This window comes from Penicillium pulvis, assembly GCF_028828015.1.
Source record: "Penicillium pulvis strain IBT 33274 chromosome Unknown scaffold_8_segment0_segment0, whole genome shotgun sequence".
In the NCBI taxonomy this organism is placed as follows: Eukaryota; Fungi; Ascomycota; class Eurotiomycetes; order Eurotiales; family Aspergillaceae; genus Penicillium; species Penicillium pulvis.
Window position 1 is genome coordinate 6,046,098 of NW_026643080.1, and position 21,053 is coordinate 6,067,150.

General features: G+C 46.6%; 9 protein-coding genes across 9 annotated transcripts; 4 read left to right on the plus strand and 5 right to left on the minus strand.

Moving 5' to 3' along the window:
- Positions 1 to 312: 312 nt before the first annotated feature.
- On the minus strand, positions 313 to 3,891 carry N7503_011691 (P-loop containing nucleoside triphosphate hydrolase protein; the record flags this gene model as incomplete). Its single annotated transcript, XM_057071237.1, has 5 exons — positions 313 to 2,303; positions 2,369 to 2,531; positions 2,585 to 3,333; positions 3,391 to 3,624; positions 3,684 to 3,891. 5 exons carry the CDS (start codon positions 3,889 to 3,891, stop codon positions 313 to 315), a joined length of 3,345 nt encoding a protein of 1,114 aa, XP_056917848.1.
- A 3,190-nt stretch (positions 3,892 to 7,081) lies between these two features.
- Positions 7,082 to 8,406, plus strand: N7503_011692 (uncharacterized protein; the record flags this gene model as incomplete). Its single annotated transcript, XM_057071238.1, has 5 exons — positions 7,082 to 7,086; positions 7,134 to 7,264; positions 7,329 to 7,435; positions 7,490 to 7,605; positions 7,659 to 8,406. The coding sequence occupies 5 exons, from the start codon at positions 7,082 to 7,084 to the stop codon at positions 8,404 to 8,406; spliced, it is 1,107 nt and encodes a 368-aa protein (XP_056917849.1).
- A 996-nt stretch (positions 8,407 to 9,402) lies between these two features.
- On the plus strand, positions 9,403 to 10,320 carry N7503_011693 (DUF4188 domain-containing protein; the record flags this gene model as incomplete). Its single annotated transcript, XM_057071239.1, has 1 exon — positions 9,403 to 10,320. The coding sequence occupies one exon, from the start codon at positions 9,403 to 9,405 to the stop codon at positions 10,318 to 10,320; it is 918 nt and encodes a 305-aa protein (XP_056917850.1).
- Positions 10,321 to 10,656: 336 nt separating this feature from the next.
- N7503_011694 (carbon-nitrogen hydrolase family protein) lies at positions 10,657 to 11,720 on the minus strand (the record flags this gene model as incomplete). The annotated part of the gene is made up of 4 exons (XM_057071240.1): positions 10,657 to 10,988; positions 11,054 to 11,457; positions 11,508 to 11,596; positions 11,676 to 11,720. 4 exons carry the CDS (start codon positions 11,718 to 11,720, stop codon positions 10,657 to 10,659), a joined length of 870 nt encoding a protein of 289 aa, XP_056917851.1.
- A 315-nt stretch (positions 11,721 to 12,035) lies between these two features.
- On the minus strand, positions 12,036 to 13,313 carry N7503_011695 (glycosyltransferase family 2 protein; the record flags this gene model as incomplete). The annotated part of the gene is made up of 2 exons (XM_057071241.1): positions 12,036 to 13,033; positions 13,091 to 13,313. The coding sequence occupies 2 exons, from the start codon at positions 13,311 to 13,313 to the stop codon at positions 12,036 to 12,038; spliced, it is 1,221 nt and encodes a 406-aa protein (XP_056917852.1).
- A 62-nt stretch (positions 13,314 to 13,375) lies between these two features.
- On the minus strand, positions 13,376 to 13,933 carry N7503_011696 (uncharacterized protein; the record flags this gene model as incomplete). Its single annotated transcript, XM_057071242.1, has 1 exon — positions 13,376 to 13,933. One exon carries the CDS (start codon positions 13,931 to 13,933, stop codon positions 13,376 to 13,378), a length of 558 nt encoding a protein of 185 aa, XP_056917853.1.
- Positions 13,934 to 15,789: 1,856 nt separating this feature from the next.
- Positions 15,790 to 16,085, plus strand: N7503_011697 (uncharacterized protein; the record flags this gene model as incomplete). The annotated part of the gene is made up of 2 exons (XM_057071243.1): positions 15,790 to 15,863; positions 15,896 to 16,085. 2 exons carry the CDS (start codon positions 15,790 to 15,792, stop codon positions 16,083 to 16,085), a joined length of 264 nt encoding a protein of 87 aa, XP_056917854.1.
- A 1,006-nt stretch (positions 16,086 to 17,091) lies between these two features.
- Positions 17,092 to 18,419, plus strand: N7503_011698 (Norsolorinic acid reductase B; the record flags this gene model as incomplete). The annotated part of the gene is made up of 4 exons (XM_057071244.1): positions 17,092 to 17,210; positions 17,260 to 17,346; positions 17,411 to 17,633; positions 17,700 to 18,419. The coding sequence occupies 4 exons, from the start codon at positions 17,092 to 17,094 to the stop codon at positions 18,417 to 18,419; spliced, it is 1,149 nt and encodes a 382-aa protein (XP_056917855.1).
- A 380-nt stretch (positions 18,420 to 18,799) lies between these two features.
- On the minus strand, positions 18,800 to 20,428 carry N7503_011699 (uncharacterized protein; the record flags this gene model as incomplete). The annotated part of the gene is made up of 2 exons (XM_057071245.1): positions 18,800 to 19,652; positions 19,710 to 20,428. The coding sequence occupies 2 exons, from the start codon at positions 20,426 to 20,428 to the stop codon at positions 18,800 to 18,802; spliced, it is 1,572 nt and encodes a 523-aa protein (XP_056917856.1).
- Positions 20,429 to 21,053: the final 625 nt, after the last annotated feature.

Genomic DNA, 21,053 nt, shown 5'->3' on the forward strand with positions numbered 1-21,053 from the left:
ACCTGTATATTAATTGTAATTCAGATAGAATGCCGCCTGATTTTTCGGGTTTGTACTATTCAAGAACATGCTGTAGAATGAATGTACTTTGAACCCTTGCTTGATTGTAACCAATATATATGATAACGCATTTCGCTCGACCCTCGGATCCATGTCAGTGAGACTATTTATGACCTTTGGGTGTGAGCGCCTAGGATTTCGGTAAAAGAGAATCTGGTCTGAAATTTAATTTGCTGCGCTGGGCAAGAAGTAGGTTAAAAAGACGTCCAAATATTTATCTTGGTTGTCGAACTGTTGTACCTCACGAAGTGATCAAGACTCATTGCGCCCGAAAATAGATCTGAAGGCACTGTTGTCCTTCTGCCATAAATCATCAAATGACCCCATCTCAACAATTTGCCCCCGGTTCATCACCACAATTGAATCGGCATCAGCAATGGTTTCAAGTCGATGAGCAACCACAATCATTGTATACCCCCGAAACTCTTCACGAACAACCTGTTGAACCCATTCATCGGTCTCCTTATCTATATTCCCGGTGGCTTCATCAAGTAACAAGACCTTCCCACGTGAAGAGCGTGACAAAAGTGCCCGGGCCAGTGTAAAGAGCTGCATTTGTCCCTGAGATAAAGTCCAATCTTTCATCGGTAAATCCAGATACTGTTCGGGTTTGAAGCCCGTATTCTCAGCTCTAGCGTCTAGTAAAGCCCGCAGATGAACCTTTTCCAAAGCAGCCAATACGTCCTGTTTCGAATTCGTTCTCTGGATATCAAGATTATTCCGGATACTATCACTGGCGAGAACGAATGGGTCCTGGGGGATTGTGATAATTCTGGACCGCAGGGCATCTCGGGAAATTGATGCGATGTCCAAGCTGTCAATTTTGATGCTTCCTTCAGATAGATCAACCAAACGGAGAATGCTGAGGAGTAGAGATGATTTGCCACTGCCAGTGCGACCACAAATGCCGATTTTGCGGCCTGGGGCAAGTTCCAAAGATATCTTATTCAGAGCATGGGCTGCTGGGGAAGTCGAGTCTTTGTCGCTCTGTAGAGCATAGTCTGCAATGACTTTGTCAAACTTAATTGCGCCATTGGCCGGCCATGAATCAGGTGTCAAGAGTGTTTCTTTGGACTGGGTCTCAGGGAGAACAGTCATCGAGAAGTTCCTGATGCGAGAAATAACCCCAAGGGAAGCGTCAAAGTTTGCCCAAGACTGCACTGTCACCAGGAGTGTGATGTTGACGGTTAGAATCACGTTCATACTGATTCCCACCTCACCAGCGGAAACAGTATCACGAGTGACTATCATAGTCACAGTCAGAAGTGCCAAAGCCGCAACAATTAGATCCAAGACTAAGGCGAGCCACTGTTCGATGGCGAGAAGAGTAAAAGAAGGTACCTGGGAGGTATCGATTGCATTACTGTTATCAATAGCATACTCTTCTTCCCATCCAAAAGCGCGGATAGTCGTGATACCGTGAACCGTTTCCAGAAAATTGTTGCTTGGAAGAGAGTTTGCCTCCATGCTTAGCCATCTCAGTTGCCGACTGGTGAATAAGTATATCTTTTGAATCGCGTAAACGACAATCACGAGAGCAGGGAAGGTGAATAAAATATATGTCTGCGTCATGAAAAGCAAAAGGACCTGGGCAAGGAGTTTGAAAGCTTGACTTCCCAGTCCGGCAACCTGATCGGGAAGGCGACGGTCGACCTGCTTCATGTCCTGGCTGAATCTTGATAGTGTTATGGCGATATCAGTGGATGTGATAAACGACAGTGGGGCCTTTATGACCGTTCTCAGGAGCTGGCTATGAAGGCTGCGACCAGATGTGGGCACAATTAGCAACGAAACGGCCGCGATCCCGGTCAGTGAGATCCAGTGTCCTAGAGCGAGGACGAGGTAGACGGCTATATAAAACCATGTTCGTTGGTTTGCTTCTTTATCAGCTGTCCACCACCGAAGCCAATTCTGGATCAGCATTGCGAAGGTAGCAGATGATATCATGATCAATAGCGTGGTAATGATTCGTGATTTTCCAATTGCGCTAATGTAGTGTTGATAAATGGCACTGTCTCCTATTTGCCGGACAGAATCCATCGATCGCTCCGGATTGGAAATATCTAAGGCTAATATAGGCTGTTCCTCCAGGGTGTTGTCGAACAGATTCTTGACTGGTATATCTTCGTCAACTTGCTTATCGGACGACCAGTTCTGGGGCTTAAGTTGATCCCAAGTGCTTTGCTCAGATATACATCCATCCACAAGCGTGAGGACGAGATCTGAAAGTGAAAGGAATTGAGCTAAACGAGATGTTAGATCGTTCATTACAACTTTCAAGATAGCTGCGACCTTGAATGTCTCTTACTTGAATGCGTGATCAAAAGTACAGTCTTCTTGAGTTCACGAAATAGTCCTGATGGTCCCATCAATCGTTGTGCCACGCAACGTGCCGTCCGCACGTCAAGCGCGCTGAAGACATCATCCAAAACCAGGGTATCCAAGCGAGAATATATAGCACGAGCGAGAGCCTATCCTCGTTGTTAGCTAAAATGGATTTATCAAGTATGGAAAGCTCACATACTACTCGTTGCCTCTGACCCCCGGATAGAGAGTTTCCTCCACTTTCAAGAAAAGTCAAATCACCATTAGGAAGTTTGGAAAGATCATATTGTAGATCACAAGCATGGAGGACTCTTTGATACCACTTCTCGTCTGTCACCTTAGACCCTGGGGGTCCAGCGATCAAATCACGAATTGTGCCATTTGGTAACCACGGTGACTGAGCACAGAAAGCCATTTGCCGGGAGGATGTTGAAGTCAATCCGCTTTCGGGCTGCAAATCACCTATGATTGTTCTTGCTAGAGCCGTCTTTCCTGATCCAGTCACACCTGTGACCATCACAAGCCATCCGGGCTTTATTTCAATGTTGATGTCCCTCAGGACAGGAGGACCTTCGGTATGAAAACGGACTGACACATTTTTTAAATTGATAGAATAATCTCCTTCGGAATGGATTGGTCGACCTGCTGAATCTTCGCTCAACAAGTCTACATCGACTGAACATACTGGAGTGCGATGAGCGAGACCCAGGCGACTGTCTTCGTGTGTCGGTTCCAGAAGGAATTTTTGAATTCTGTCAAATCCTGCAATGGCGGCGATAAATTCCGGAACGAGAAACAGGATTGAGTTTGCTGGAAGTGTGACCATCTGAATTAAAGCAAATGAAGTGAAGACTCGGTCTGTATCAAGAAGCGGGCTTCCAGTGAGTTTTGCCACAATCGTGTAGATACCAAGTGTAATCGCAGGGCCGACGACATTTATGAAGCTAGCTTGATGAGCAACACTTATTAGTGACTGACGGGTGTCGGAATGAAGGGTATACTTACCACAGCATCCTAGGAGGACATCAAGCCAATACGTAGCAAGACCTGCCGTTAACTCACTGTCACGAGCTGCTTGAACCTTCTCTTCTATTTCGCGCGAATATCCCATCATCTTGATTGACTTCATGTGCTCTAGGACTGTCTTAGTAAGACCTATTCGTGTCTGGGTTGCGTCGCTCCAAGCTCTTTGTTTCGAAACGAAATTCTTGGAGACATATTTCCCGCCCTGTGAGGAGACTACATCATATTAGTTTGAAAAGCTCGTCATGTCAATAAATGACAATGGAGCCACTTACTCGCTACAAGCACAATTGGGACCACGCTGACCCAGCCAAGTTTAGCCGTGAGCAAATAGAGTCCTAGACTCAATGAAAGGAGCGACGACCAAATAACATGGAACCATCCCATGGCCATCTGCACATCCTCGACGTCATTTCCAATGAGTGTAATGGCAGAATGATCATCATTATTAGACTTCAGGGCGTGGTCGTGAATGAGGCTCATTAGTGATCCTTTTGACACAATGGTCACTCTTCTCTTAGCAGTGTCTCGTTGACCATTCAGGACCTGCAAGAATTGTAAGCCAGAAAAAAACAAAATCGTGGATAAGAGACTGACAGGTAGACCAATGTAGATCACCGCGGCTGACAAGATCAACCGAATTCCTTGTATGGTTCGTACATCGTCAGTCGTAGAATCATTAACGAAGCGTATCAACTGGGATATCAGAATGGGTTGCGCATATCGAAGGCATATAGCCGAGAGCATGTAAGGAACGACCCATATGTTTTCCCAAAGCGTGCATTTCATTAGTGCCAATGCAAGCGCATATCTTCTCTCAGGCTTTGCTGTGTGCTCAGGTGCATCAGTTACCTGTAAAGATAGCCAGTTGTATTGCAGGTGGTACCAGAGGTACATGTAATGACTTACAACGGACTTGCCAGCACTGTTCCATTTTTTTCTCTCAAGAGCTTAGAGGATAGCTCTCTGGGGAGCGGAGGAAGATCTTCCACTTCGAATAACTCGTTTCGCCCTCTTCGCAGTAGAGGGTTCACCCACCAAAAGAATACCCGGCTAAAGAGGTTTTCTGTTTTTTCGAATGACAGATCTCGCCATGCCTCACGAAGGATTGAGCGTTTGCTTTGCAATTCTAGCATTAAAAGAGCCGCCTGGACTGTGATGAGAGCCACATTGAGGATGGAAATCTGACACTGGTGGGAATCTGTAAGATGCAAGAGTGCAATTTGCACAAGATCGCGACCGACGGAGAGAAACAAAACAATTCCAAGAGCATCAAATGGGCACTGAGAGCGACTGTGGTTCAGAAACGATAAATATGGGATGAACACAGAGACTGCAAAGGTACCTGCAGCCGAGTAGAGGTACAATGCATGAGATCCGAATTTGATTTCAAAAATCAAATTCGTCAGTTGGAGAAGGGTCAAGGCAGCTGCTGTTATCTATCAACAAACGTCAGAATGATTTTCTCTTTATAAAGAGCGAAGAATGCGATACCAGTTTCCAAATGCCTCCATAGTTTCGAACCACTTTGATTGACTCTTTTCGAAGGCGGAAGAAGTTGAATGGTGCACAGAGTAGAAGGATCAGTATAGGTCCTAGGGCGATGAGTAGCTCGATGCAGAAGCCCATTCCAACAAGATCGGCCACAAAGCTTGACCCTCGCCGTGAGGGCAAACAGAGCCTCTCCTCTCCCCAAAGCCTGCCTGAGGTTGTTGTAACCATGTTGTTTGAGACCATCATGGAAGACGTGAAGAATCGCAATAGTTCAACCCAAACGTCCAGACGAGCAACTAGATACTTGAGCGGCCATTATGCCGAATCATTGCCACTTAAATACAAATAAAGAGTCCACTTGGGCGATTAAATACTCTACACCGGCTAAATGATTGCAAGCTCGACAAGGGTGTCTAGCTTTCGTGATTGCTAGCGTGCACATAGTGAGTTGTTATCTCATATCTACCTAGTGGATTTCTCTTTTCTGTCCGATGCGCCTTTCTTCGTGTCCAGGTGCCATGATTGGTCACATTGCATGCACCCAACTACAGCCTCTTCCTCATTGGTTGTGTAAATCAAGCCTTTCCCAGTACTCTTTAGCCCCAAATGCAAGCGTTTCGGCCCCCAAACGCAGATAAGCTCCTACTGTGAGATAAACGGCTACGTTCATTGGTGATACTCAAAGAAAATCATGAAACTTTGGATGCGCCACATGCTCCTGGAACGCCTAATATGGGGTCTCCGCCGGAGCCCCGTAAAGAATGGATTTCTGCCCTACAGGGCATCGCGGGATCTCGGATAGACGGGCAGGTGGAGTGTGTATTCATGTGCTGCCTAGCCGTGGACTGTACACGAGTCGCGATCAGCGACCACCTGGCCAAATCTCGATCTTTGGAGCATTGAGCCAACTTAGCTTACGTATAGTAGGGCGTAAGAGCTGAAAGTAGAACGTTGATACTGAACCTAATCAGATGGCATTCTGGCACTACTCGTGTATGTTACATCCCCACGTGCTCGTTCCTTGTCAAGATAAAAGAAACAAATTGCCCAGGCAATGACAGTCAAAGTAATTGACCAACTTTCAAGAAACTCGAAAGGCCGTCAATTGATATAGACGTATGAAGTGGGAATACCAGTTGGCGATCTATACCACTGCACTTCTTTCACTTTCGCGTCACTTGAACATAAAGCTTGCTTTGGCCAAAAAAAACTATAGTGGGAAACAATCTAATTCCCCTGATCAATTTGGGCTAGCATGAATTATCCCCTACAATACTGAACCATTTACCACATGCAGAGTACAAACGGGAAGGGCCAAATCACCAGTTTAGGCTAGGGGATTAATCGGGCCGCCGACGAGGGGCTCAAATTGGCGGGTCCTCTAGGCCCGAGTGACCGGCTACATTGAACCAATCTTTGGACCGTTTCGGGGGGAAAACATTGTTTCTTTTCCATTCAAACGTTCGGACGGGGTCAAATACAAGAGGGAGGCAGTTATTATTGGATGACCGTGGAATCACGGACCATATCCCTGCAATTTGTCGGCATTACAGCTGATAGAAAATGTACACTAAAGTTAGTGCGATTGCGTGGCACCTTTACCATCGAAAAAAACTTATTCAAGTCCACACTTCTCCGACTGACGTATTGGTCTCACGTTGGATTCTTGTATTAATCATATCGATTCGGTATACATCCTACCTTCCAGCCAGTACTAGATCCGACTCGCTCATTATGGCGGCACCCGACATAGGTGTACACCAGCAAAGCTCAAAGGCCTCCCGCAGGATCAACTTTCGGCCCCCAAAACGCCAGAATGAATATCTCTGGGTCAACTTGGAAGGCCAAAACCTGCGATCTAAGACGAATATTGGACAGACACAATCCTTCTTAGCATCCAAAAGCCATCGATTGCGCAAGGCCAAACAACTCCAGGATTTAAAAGACTCCATTCAAGTATTACCCGCACATGCGCATGAAATTTACCCCGCAGGTCAAAAGCAAGAATCGGACGACTCATACGAGAGCAAGGAGAGACTCACCCGATTGGTGGTTCATCGGGCGCTTGGGGTAGGGGTCCAAGAGGCCTTTCCTGTATTCTCTGTATCGACGAATGCCAGTTTGGACTTCTATTTTCAATACTGTATGTATCTATCAAATGTAAAGTTTGAAGCTCAATATGGCGTGAGTCTCGTGCAAAGAGGCTTGTGACTTGCTAACACGTACCATAGATCGAACTTATACCTCCAGAATGTGTTTTCCACTCTGCTCCGCTCATATGGTGATAGTATGCACTCAAACTTCAAAGGATCTCCCGTTACTACTACTGGTTCTCCTTGCAAGTGCCGCTTCATCGCGAGCTGTAAGTTTCGGTGACAGCGCTTCCGCAGCAGACGTGAGGAGCCAATCGGTACAGGACTTCTTAGCACTGAGGGCCCAAATAATCAAGTCATTACAAAGTGCAATTGAGGAAGGCCCTGGGTCAGATAAAAAGGACCTTATTGTGGCAATAGTTCTTCTCTGCGGCTTAGAGGTTTGTTCCCTTTGACAATGATATTGGAATTGCGGACTAGGCTAAGTCTTGGAGTCAGCAGTAGGTAACACCAAAGCCGCCGAGGCGCATGCCCGTGGCCTTCAAATGATCATCGCGATGCTAGGAGGGCTAGATGTGCTAAACCATACTACGGTCTCTTTACTCATTTTGTGAGTTATTGCTGGTCACCAGGGCGAGGGTGAATGGCTGACGTATTTCCTAGTGCCGATCTGGTGGCGGGAATGACCTCTGATGTTCCTCCCAAGTTCCAAATCCCTCCCCAATGGGAAAAAGAAGTATTCACAGATTCGAACTTGCTTGCCAAAAACAAACACTTGAACAGACATATAGTTCTAGGGACGGCATTTTTCACCTCGCCTTGGTCTCATGTTATACCTCTCGACTTAGCAGACGTTATCCAGTCACTCCAGCAGCTGATTCCCTACCACGAGCAAAACATCAAGATGCAAAGTCACTCAGTCTTGGAAAATGACTATCTGGTGTTGGTGTCTCGGCAGCTTTTGGCACCGTCTTTCAAGGCTCGTCTAAATCCCTTTCAGGAGACAATCCGGATCTCGATTTGTCTTTACTCTATGACACGTATTTGGTCGTTTCCAAGGAAGCCATGTACTTTAAATCTCGTTCGAATGCTCCGTGAAAGTCTCAAGGGATGTTTAGGGCTTTTGAAAGCCACAGCTCCAGATTTTCTCTTTTGGATGTTTTTTTTGAGCTGTCTTGCCAGTCGTGGAACTGGAGATTTTGCGTGGGCTGCGCATGGACTGAAGGACTGTGCGGAGCAGCTATCTGTTTTCGAATGGTATAGCGCATTGCCAATCATGGAAAAGTTTTTCTTCGTCTTGCGAGAGAGCGACATTGCAAAGGACGTATGGGATGAGGTGCAATACGTGAAGATGAAAAGTGCTATAACTGAAAATGTGGAACCTTACCAGATTATCCAAGATAGAGACTGAAGCCCGCACAACCGAGAATCTTCAGATCATCTTTCCCCAGACGATCCTCTTTTCTCGTAACTGACGATGAGTATTTCAGAGAGTGAAGTTTTATGAACAAATGGTTCTGGACTGACGAGCTATATTCAACAAGTATAGGTCGATAGGTAAGCGCTTAGAATCATTGACCACATCATGAGGGCATATAAAATTCTCACCACATGTTAACTTTTGTAATGGCCAAGAAGACGACGGCCTGGTGCCACGGAATATGAGGCTGTAAATCGACAACGACGCGACTGTGAAGAGGATGTAGGGCACATTTTAGATCGCACCCTTGAGACTTGCAAAGAGTGCCGTTCATTACGGTAGTAAAGATATATATGCCCATAGTCTTACACAAGATGAGTTTCGCGGGGTAGGGGCTGTGAAGTAGAGTATTCACTTGGCTTTGGGATGATGGCACGAGTGCAAGTTCTGAAAATATGAAAGGTTACTCCTCTTCCCGTCTATGCCTCATTAGGTGTGTTGTCCACAATGGAGTTTCTGCGCGCCCACGCAAAACTCTCGAAACAATAGGTTTCTCTGCCGGTCTGGCCCCCACGATGAGGCACTGTGACTAACTGTTATAGGAAGCTACAAGGTTAAGCATGATTGGTTAGACATCTCTTAACCCCACTCAATCTCCGCATGTTGGTTTCTACGCCAGCTCACAACTCGCCAAAAGCTGGTTTTCCGGCCCCTCACTCGCTCAAAACAGCCTAGACCGGTCAATATTGATTTAAATATCTGTCTCAGGCTGAAAACTGTACATGATCAACATGCACTACGAAGTGCTGATTATGAATACTTGCTTCCGATTCGCTCCCTTGCCTGTAATTTTCAAAGTGTCGAAGGCAGCCGCAAGAACCGGTGTCATTTCGTCTGCACCTACCCAGGTAATTTCCATGATATAAAGAGGCTGATCTGCCCTTCTTTCCTTTAAACAATCACTATCCCCCTCGCATCATCGACATCATGGCGACTTTCAAACCTCTTGTTCCACCTCACATCCTCCCACAAGATGACCAGAATCCCAAAGGTGCAACAACAATTCCCAGTAAAAGCCCATCATTATCAGTCGTGATTCGGGATACCTTGACACTCTCCAGCTGGCTGCTGATAGGTGGCTTACTCCAGGGGCTGTGTTTGATGGCCCTCGGCCCTATCGCAATCCTACCAACAGTTCTGACCCTACTATATCGACTTGTGGACCACGTCTTGATGTCTTTCCGCATCACCCGGAACCGCTACATGGAAGGCACGATACCTACCAAATATAGCCCGCAGATCCCTTACCCAGATGGCAGCTTCGGCAATGAACCGTCCCGCGAGCAGATCGTGGTCTTCCATCTCGGCGCCCGAAGCAATCATCCACTCGGAATTTTTGCGCCCGGCATGAAAGGCCTCCGCGACAGCTCGCTGGAAATGCTGAAAGATATGCAGGCTGATCCAGAAAAATCTGGACTTTTGGGTTCTACTCGTTGGATGAAACAGGAGGACGCAGCAGGCAATGAGATGAAAACAGTCTTCTACCTCCGCGACTATGACTCTCTTCATCGCTTTGCGTATGGCGAGCTGCACATGAACGGCGTGCGGTATTGGAATAAAATTACTAAGAGTAACCCTCACTTGGCTATCTACCATGAGACTTATGTTGTTCCCCGTGGGAACTGGGAGGCTATATATATCAATTGTAAGCCAACGGGTCTAGGTGATACATGGTTCAAGTTCTGCGACAAAGAGGATAAGAACAGTGTTACTCATGGGTTCATGCGGCCGATTGTGGATGCTAGTACTGGTATTTTACGGTCAAAGACTGGTCGTTTATCAATGTCGCAGATCCAAAAGGTAGAGGAGTATGACGAGGTTTATGGAGAGTCTGGGAGGGTTTGACGGAAATTCAGGGTGTGACCAACAATTTGGGACTAGACAAGCAATGGATTTTCTTTTTAGGGATCTTCGAAAGTATTCTTGGCCTGTGGGGTAATAATAAGACGTTGAAAGTGCTGGTAAAACTATTAATATTTTGAGCTGGGGCTCTAACACCGCTCAGAATAGAAGCAAGAAGAGATTCTCAGCCTCTCTCTATGAAAGAAAGATTATTATGATGCTTTGCGGTGGATAACGTTAGAAATACTTATTGTAGCGTCGATCTGTATTGGTCCGATAATATCGTATCATGTCGCTCCATGACTCAGCGTACATTGATTGACACACGCCACCCTCGATTTACTGACTCGTGCTATGCCGGTATACATAATGCCACCCTTCCTTCTTGATATCCTCGCGCACCTTATAGTTCTTCTCAGCAATATCTAACAAATCCAGATCCATGTCTGCGACAAGCACACCCTCCTCATTACCCATCTTCGCTACAGGGCCAACAATAGGCAATGTGACCTGTGACATACCAAGGAAATCTTCCGCTGGTCCCGAGGCATTGACAAAAATGATGCCACAAGTGTTCTCATAACAACGAGTCGTCAGTGTGGAAGAGAGGAACAGAGCCTCGGAAGCCGGGTTGTGCCTCAAAGCCTCAGCAGAAGCATCATGCGGAGTCCCTAAGAAGAGCAAATAAGTCAAACAATTCTCCAAACAAAACTCCAAGTTCAGATGTGGATCTTACAGAAAGTAGGTATGATAACGATCTCCGCACCATCGGCGATTAATTCGCGGAATGCCTCGGGGAATGCCAGATCCCAGCAGATCAACATTCCGATCCGACCGATCGGCGTGTCGATAGCTGCATGGCTTTCCAGTCCCGATGAGGTCAGATGTGGCCGCTCAGGGTGCCAGATGTTTTTCTTGCGATAGTTTCCGAGGATACTGCCGTCGTTGGAGATGAAGTACGCCGTATTATAAAACAGGTTGCTGTCGTCAGGGCCTGCATGCTTCTCGATGATAGTTCCAGGAACCAGGCAGATCTTAAGCTCTTTTGCGAGTGCTTGGTAGTTAGACAGGTATGTTGCTGATTGGCCGGCTTGCTCTGTCCAGCGCGGATCCGTAGGGACCCAGCCGCTTAGATGGTATCTATGGTTGTAGTCAGTCTTAGTATTGTTGCCACAGAGAGTAGAACTTACTCGGGTAGAACAGCGAGCTCGGCGCCTTGTGCAGCTGCTTGCCGAATATACTCACACGCAGTGGCGTGGTTTTCTTCAATGGCGAGCTCCTAGAGATATGTTAGCGGCATGTCGGCACTTGCGTCATAGATAAGATGGAGCATTGGCTCGGATATCGGGGAGTCGTACTTTGATATGCCATTGGATAATTGCGACTCGACGAGTAGGTGCCATTTTCAGAGCTTCTACTAGAGAGGACAGAACTAAGTAGCTTTGGAGGGAGGAGGTTTGGAGATGATTTATATTGTGTTCCCGACTTCGTGATATTCCCCAGTGACTCCAACTTGTTGGAGAAAGTGGGTTCGTGTTCGCGGACCCTACGGCGAATCAAAACCCTGTGGATGTAACCCCGCGCCGAACTTCTTATCGCTCTCATTACACATTACCCCATTAATGATCCCAGATCTGTACATGATCAGAAACACATATTAACCGCATTAAAACAATCTTCCGCCGTTAGAGAACCAAAAGAAATTGGGGTCATGGGCCTCATGCCAAACCCACGGCCTCTAGACTGAAGGTTGGTTTCTTGCTAACGCGATACACCAGTCGATCGGTGAAGAAGTGAGAGAACACCGCATGCAAAGCTGGAATAGCACCATAGAGTGTTCCAGCAATCGGGAAGCAGATTCTCTCCAGAAGGTGCTGCGGCTTATACCAGACACGGGGGGAGAAGCCCGTGTCCGGCACATTAGCTACATACATATCCTTCATCCGCGATTTTAGACAAATCGTATGCCACCGATCATACAAAGCAATACAGAAATTCATCCCAAGGAATGCTGATGTTCGCAGGACATCATTGATAAAAAAAGCCCGTGCCAAAGTCGGATGCAGCTGCGACGCAGGTGTCAAGACTGTATACAGCACAGAGAAAATCATGATGATAACCAGATGACATGGTAAAAAGTGCGCCTCCCAAAGCAAATGCGAAAGTGCAAAGTGCCTCAGACTCAAGAATGAGCACCGCTTGTGGAAGCGGAGGTAGCCGAATGTTCGTCGTGCCGCGAAGCCGGAATCAAGCGCGCCCCACATGTGTCGCAGCGCCTGGCGATATCGAGCGATAAGAGTATCCATCGTTCGTGTCCAACCGCGGCTACCGTCACTTGAGACATTGCATTGGCTCGCTGGGATGTATACCACCTGGCAGATGATGTTGCCTGCTGTTTCGAAGTAACATTTGAGCATCATATGCATGTCTTCTCCAATCGCAGTCGGGTCACTATCCCAACCGCCGACCTTCTCTGCAAGAGAAAGTGGTAGGGAATACACCGATGTGGGGATAGAAATGGGTGTTCCCGGCCACATGGTGGAGAGCCCTGCGAATCCCCATAGAAGATCGGCGCATCGGACCAAGATGGGAGTGTCATTTGAGTTGCGATCGAATATTATGGGACAGCAGTAAATTGCACGGTCTGCGTCCTCAATATTAGAGTAGTGAAGGCGACGAATCTCGGTGAAGTAATCGCATGAAAGATGCGTGTCAGCTGCATGACATAGATTAGTTCACTATTCTCGCACCAATAGCATTGGAGTATACATACCATCCATGACTGTGACCACCACCTGACAACAATCTGCACGCAGCTCTGCGTTGTGAATTTGCACAATTCGCTTGGCTGCGAAAGCAACATTCGAACTCTTGCCTGCAATCTCTCCTTGTATACCGGATGGATGGAACGTAGGGCGGATATGAAGGAAGGATCGCTCGAAGGTAGAAACGAGATGTGCTGCTTTATCGAGGGAGATAGCCTCCTTTTGCTCCATGGCGAGATAAACCTATCAAGATTCTGGTCAGCGTTCCAACTCAGCCATCTTTCTTTTGTTGGCTAACCCACTTCATATTGTGACTTGGCCCGAGGGTGACTGGCCAGCACCTTGAGGGTCGTTTCCAGGGTGTGAAGGCCCTCGCAATAATTTGGCAAAATGATAGCGTGGATTAACTCATCCTCGATGGGGTCGCTTCCTATGTTTATAAGGTTGATTTTCTCGGTATATGGGCCTGGAGAGGGTAGCGAGACCGGCGAGATCGGCTGGCTGCTGTATCCCTCGTCCTGGGCAGATGGCGATGGCGAGACAGAGAAGTTCTTCGTTGGGCGTCTCCCTAGAGCTTCTCTTGTCTTTGCTGTCACTCGAAAGATCGACCAGGCTAGACGCAGGGTGAAACTGGACATCTGTATATGAATGACCACCGCATATACGACAAATATTGCCTGGGCGATATTCAGTCCGCTCCACCATCCTTCCTTGAAGGGCTGGCCAACCCATGGTGGGAACACACTTCTCCAGAGCTGCGATGAAAGAATATTGGAAAAAGAAAACACTAGCAGAATGACTAGTCCAATGATGCTAAACCCTGGCAGGCACCGAGTCACCCATCCCAACATCATGGTATAGACTGGGTTGCCTTTGGGAACAAGAAAGGTATTTGGTATAGAGATAGGAATATATTCAACAATAAACAGCGACACAGAAGCAAATGAGAACAAGGGAATCAAGAGCTAAAGAAGAGTTCTTCAGGGGATTAATCACAGATCATCTGTTTTTAATTTTGGTCCCGCGATTTACTACTAACTTCCTACACCATGTGGTAGCTCAGGTACCTAACAAAGGTAAAGAGCCCCGTACTATGTACCTATTGACGAATCAGAATCTATAAATGACCCGAATGGTACCCTTGGCCCTTATTTGCACGTTCTGTAGGTATATAGTTTGCTTATTTGACTATCCATTTGTAGATAAAGATGCTCCAAAGCTTGGCAAAGCGTGCCCCAATCATTGGTACACAGACTCCAATCGACTCCACTATCAATACGGATCGACGACCAGCATCACCAATCACCATTTATTCTTAACAGGCGTGGTTGACCCTGAGGCCCAATATCATCCTGGTCAATAGACTTTCCCCTGGCGGTGGTCTGCTGAGTCCCATCTTCAAGCCAAGGGTCCCAAGCGATAACCCAAGCGCATCACCTCCTATCCTCATTCGCCCCCCACCAACCCATTTCCCTTTATTTACCTGCCTGCTTTAAGCGCATTGCCTAGTATCTCCTACTAATGTCCACCGTGCCCAACGACACTATCATATGATGATTTCCCTCGGTAGAATGATCAGGTGTGCTACAGCCCGACCCGCACTGACGCAATATCGGCGAGGCCCAGTTTTCTCATCTTTCTGTCGCAAAGCTTTCTTATGACGCTCAACTACCCCACCTCATTTGGATTCCTTTTCCGTGGCGTCAACACAGTAATATCAGTTGATATTCCTTCCAAGGTTGATAACTAGATATATCTTTTAACGAATCAGTGCCCAGAACCAGCGTGCTCAACGTCAATCGTCACATCATTATCTTCCAGATACGTATACCTATATCGATACCTGATCTGAGTTACACAACGTAGGGACTAACCACTCCATCGAGTGACGGACAGCTCAGGTTGCACATACTGATATTTCCAAATAACCTTGTCGGTGTAATAATCAATGTTGATGTCCAATGCCCACCTAAGCGCATGGATCGCTGTTAGGCTCTCATAGGTTTTTATCCATATATTGTACCCCGCATATTTCATAGCAGATGCACCACTGCAGCTACTTTGCATTGAATGAATTAGAAGTTCATTTGGTCTTCCTCGCTTCCACCCTGCCAGCTAAGAGCAGCAAAGCCTTATAGAACTTAATGTGTCTGACTATATCCTCTATGCTAATCACCTTCAAACCCCATTTCTTGCCAAATTCCAAGCAAACTTCACGCTGCATCATCCTTTCTCATGCTTCTCTGCGATCCCTCTAGCCTCGGTTCCTTCAAGTATCATTAAAGCAATGAGTTCTAATCGCTTTACCCGCGAGTCTGCATAAATAAGTAGCTGCTTCTGTATGTTTGCTCCATTCTCACACTCCACCTACACGAATCCGGAGGGAGATAACATGACCAGTGCTCCGGAAGTTGTTTGTTTAAACACTACGTTGTGTCAGGGCTCGACATGTCAAGGAGCTATCAATTTGAGATTAGGTAATGAAATGTCAAACATCGTTCAAGGAAAAGCCATAGCTACTTGTGACCAATCTTTACTCATAAAACCAATTGCACTTATTGCTTGCATTCAGTGCCACTTCAGGAACGCGCATAATTAGATTGATGTATTGTCGGATTTCTCCTGCACAGATATCTTGGGGTGAAGCCAGAATCTCGGAGCCTCGGGGCCTCGGAACACTTTTCTTGTCTGTGGCAGTGTGCATAAAATGGCGAAGAACCACATGCATAATAATAAATACTGGCAGATTGGTGCAGATACAGGCCTCTCGCTTGGTCTTAGGTATGATTAGTTAAAAACTTTGAAAGATGAAGACAGAGGAAAATGGTCTTTGGGATGTCCGCTCCAACAACCGTGGGTATGGAGACACTTCGCATCATCCATCTCAAACAACCCCAATATGACCTCGGCAACTACAAGCTCGCTCTCGACACGATCATGCAAATACCCAAGCCTCTGTTGACTCTCGAATACTCCCAAGTGGACACGAGAACCACACATTAATACATCCGTACTCCTCTCCTTTCAAATTCCGTTGAATTGATGCTATTTCCCTTGGCAAGATGGGCGTCTTCTATGAATACTGTTCGTCAATGATCAATGCAGATGTGATAGTCATTCATGACTTGATGAGTAATTCAATCACGAAGGCAACTTCGGCTATACTTATTTGGATGAAATTGACTTTACCTAGAGTCACATATATACTCGAGTCTCCTGGTCGCGTGCCCCGGCCATAATCCACCCACTGAGGATGAGCCCGTTTAATAGTTCATTGATGATTACTTGGCCCCGGTATTACGAACTGCATGGGCAGGATCAAAGTCAACATGTCACTTCATTAGTCGACCGGTGGTCTTTTGGTGACTTTCGCTACGAGGTACTTACTTCTTTCCTATTAGACTTTAAGAGAATCGTCGACCCAATCTGCGAGTTTCCGGCCTCACCTGATGATATACTTGATTGTGAGTCTGAGGCCGAATTTCGATTTGACTTCTGCCCCCTGCATGTCATATACTTATCTCGAAGAATGACGTAAAGTCGGTTCAAAAGACTACTCTATCCATTTTTTTTTTTTTTTTTCGCATTGAAGGGCTGTTGATTTTCTGTCGTAAAAGGACAGTGTCAAAATGACCGGAGATAAACTACTCCGATAACCCCGCATTGCCTCTGGAGGTACCTAGTAGGAACCAATATCAGCACTCTAAATCAGTACCATAGATCCAATGACGGTGTATATTGCGGATTTTGGCCGCACAGACAAGCCAAATTAATAATGCCATCGGAATATCGGATGTTACGTATGCCGCCTTCAAGGCAGCACCACCCTGCTCTGGAACATATTTATTCTACCGTTTTCCTGCATCTATCCTGCATGATCCAAGGATCAAGTCCTGAAAGTTACACCGCAACTTGGTCTTGTGCTCCTTGCTTTATAAGATCTTAAAACCCCCAAACCTTCTCTTCGGTTTCCTCCAATTTAAACCCCCCCGAGTATCATTTCATCAAAATGAGCGTACTTGCACCACCTCCCAAATCCCGCCTTGGTCGTTACCGGGTCCTCGCACCCTCGGCGGCAGTCAAGGTAAGTCCACTATGCTTGGGAGCAATGAACTTTGGAGACAAATGGTAGGTTTCAAGAACAGTGCCCGATCATGCAAACGGCTAAAGGCGACAGGGAAGCGAGACTCGGCAAATGTGATAAAGAGACGTCTTTCAAAATCTTGGATACATACTATGAGAATGGCGGCAATTTCATCGATACGTAGGAACCTCCTTTCTCTCATCGATTTTTCAGGAAAAAGTAAATGTGCTAATTTTGAGTCTAGTGCTAGCAACTACCAGAATGGAGAAAACGAGATGTGGATCGGCGAGTGGATGGAAAAGCGCGGAATTCGTGACGAAATCGTCCTGGCAACCAAATATACCTCGCCGTGGCGCAAGCACAATGAAAATGAGCTGCAGGCCAACTATGTCGGAAACAACGCGAAGAGCTTGAAGGTCTCCGTGGAGGCCAGCCTGAAGAAGCTGAAGACCGATTATATCGACTTGGTGAGTTTCCCTAAATTGGATAATATATTGGCGTATAACAGGTCGCTTTACTAATAACAATTCCAGCTGTACGTCCACTGGTGGGACTTTAGCACGTCTATCGAGGAAGTCATGAACTCCCTCAACCAGCTGGTAACCTCCGGAAAGGTCCTTTACCTGGGTATCAGTGACACCCCAGCCTGGATCGTGAGTAAAGCAAACCAATACGCTCGCGACCATGCTCTCCGCCCCTTCTCAGTCTACCAAGGGCAATGGAACGCCGCTCGCCGCGACTTCGAACGTGAAATCATACCCATGTGTGCAGCAGAAGGCATGGGCATCTGCCCCTGGGGCGCAATTGGTGGTGGAGCTTTCAAGACAGCAGCTCATCGCGAGGAGCTCGAAAAGGACGGGAACCCAGGTCGACAGGTCGAGGTCCGAGATATCGATGTCAAGGTTTCAGAGGTTTTGGAGAAGGTTGCAGCACGCCATAACACTATCATTACGGGTGTAGCACTTTCCTATCTCCTCCACAAATTCCCTTATGTCTCGCCGATTGTTGGTGGGCGGAAGGTTGAGCATTTGGAGGGAAATATTGACGCTTTGAGGCTGCAGCTTTCCAAGGAGGAAATTGATGAGATTGAGGGTGCTTATGAGTTTGATTATGGGTTCCCCATGAATTTCCTTGTTAAGAGTGAGAAGAAGGAGGCGCATCCTAGTTATTCTTATTGGATGAGTATGGCGGCTAGGTTTGACTATCCTGATCTTGTTCGGCCTCCTGCTGTAAAGTCGGTGGATGAGGCTTGAATATTAACGTGCCCAAGGTGATGGCCGTTTTAATTGAGAGATCCAAGATTATAATTGCAGGAAGTTGTTCTTAAAAATGAATTGAAGGAGGGGTTTCAAGCCATAATACTTAAAGCCGTTGGCTGTTTCATCATTCATAGGCGATGTATTTAGGTTTTGGTAGATGAAAAGATCTCGATTTCTTCGACTTTTCGGCAAAAGTATGCGTTGAGGAAATACATTTTCTGTCTGAGAATACATCATACTTTTAAGAGACCTTAAAGAAAGGAAATATTTGAATCCATTTGGCCAGTCTGATCTGCCTGTTCGTCGTTATGATATCGCATGAATCATCCTTTAGGTGGGCGCAGGTGGGCAAAGTCAGCGTCCCGCATAGCCTGCTACATAAGAATTTGGCAAGGCTCTGGCAGCAACTGGTCCATCAGTCCTGAAACTCCTGATGTTGCCTTTATGCCCCCAGGAGACAGTTCATCATCATCATCATCATCATCATCATCATCATCATCATCATCATCATCATCATCATCACTAGATTCAAGGTCATAATCTCCATAGTCTTCACCATCATAGTCTTCATCATCAGAGTCTTCGTCATCGTAGTCTTCAGCAGATATGACATATGGATAGATCTCAAAGTTCAATTTAGTCCCCTTGAACAATTCTTGAAGGCTGATAAAAGAATCCGTAGGGGTTTTGAGTAAGGGAATTTGTCCTTGAGGGGGATTGATAGGCGCTCTAACATCCAATGTCAGAACCCTGACGTGGAGAAGCTCTGGATAAAGACCCTTTCTAGCATCTTTCGCAATGTTCTGGGCCATGTTTTGGATGGATGAGTTGCAGTCGGTGATATTGATCTGCTCAAGTGAACGGGGCAACTCGGGGTGTACTGGAAGGTATGCATGAGGTACTATGATGGCTTTTAGTGCAGTGAACTCGCGGAATGAGCCGAACTTGGCACAGCTAGAGAGGTATTTCTGTATATCGTTGAGGACTGTTGCAGATCTTGCAAGCTCAACATGGAAATATTCAAGGGTTTCCTTGTGCGGGTGTGCCGCTTCAAGGGCCTCCTTAGGAGTGAAGTGAGTGGCAGAAGTCTCAGGTGGCATCACCCCTGAACGATGGATGAAGTTTTGATAGGAGAATATTGTCAATTTCTTACATGCCTGCATGAGTTTGCGAATTCCTCCGCTATCAATGCAGGAATCACGGATAACCATAGTTTCAGCCGCCAGGCTTCCAGGCGTCCAGGTAGATGGAAACTATACGTCGTTGAGATTACAATATTCTAACCTCAACTGCTGAAGTCTGGGGCGAGTGAAAAAATCTTCATATAACGCAAGATCGGAACTCAAAAGGGTACCTTTAATATGAAGGGACCTGAGTTGAGACAAGAATGACGGATCTCGGTCGAAGAGAGGCTTGAACCGTGTCGCGAGGTTTAGGAACCCTTTCAAGGTTAATTCACGAAGGTTGGGTAACTTGACAACTACCAATGCGATAATGACACTGAAGTCGTAGGTTCGCATAACCGAGATCCAGCGTTTCTCCTGGTCGCCCAATTCAAGGGCCTGGATTGCGAGCTTGCACAACTTTGCATCATCTGCGGGGAGCCTTTCGGGTACTGGTTTGAAGAAGAGGTGCTTGAATTTGAATTCCTTCACATACTCCCCGAGCTTTGGACGGCGATACATGGCATTAGCAAAAGACATTGTCTTCCTTAAATCACCGTTGGGTGAACTTTCACACTGGAAGGAGTGGAAGAGCAGAGGCTGCGCGATGTCGCGGAACGTCCCTGAAACCAGGCACATTTGGCGTAGATTATCGCGTTCCATCATCTTAAGAATGCTCTTCTCGGCCTCCTCCTCGGCCTCCTCCTCGTGAGTACTCTCATTCATTGGTCCAATGTTTGCGAAGGCTCCTTTATCAATCAGGGGATTTGCCGGACGACCGAGAACGAAAGAAAAGATCATGTACAAGATCTCCACTGGGAGGTCTTGAATGTGGACCATTGTGATTATCAATGTTCCCTGATCAGGTTCAGATGCCAAGGTTGTTGTTATATGTACTATATTTTCCCCGCGTCGAGACGCGTCAACGTGAAGGTGACGAATTACCCGAAAGAGGGAATGAGGGCTAATACAGTGGGGCTTTTGCTTAGAACCAGGGGCTATCTCGCCCATGTCTCTAAAGATTTGAATGTGAATTGATTCAATATATTTCACCAGCCGCTCGGGTGTGATATTGCGTTCCGGATTAGAGAATGAAATGAAAGCGCCATCCAAGGTACCTCTTTAAGCCCAATCTACGTTGATATGTTGGGTTTGTAACCAAAGTCAAATGAACCCAACAAACAGTTGCAATTTGCCTGCTTGAATCATATGAGCCGTCCTGGCAATAATGGAACTCTCAGCTACATGGCCACGTTGGATCTAGGAGTTGCCCAGGTGTGTGAGACCAGCATTTCAATTGGAAGTGAATGACAATTTTCGGATCTCATGCAGAGAACTGGGAAGATGTGGTCTATCACAAAGTGTCCATTTGAGACAAGGGACTTTCTCACTTTCAAGGTTATCTTTGGAAGACCGACCGAGGCTACTGCAGGGGTCAGTTGGGTTTCAGGCTCCAAGATCTGTG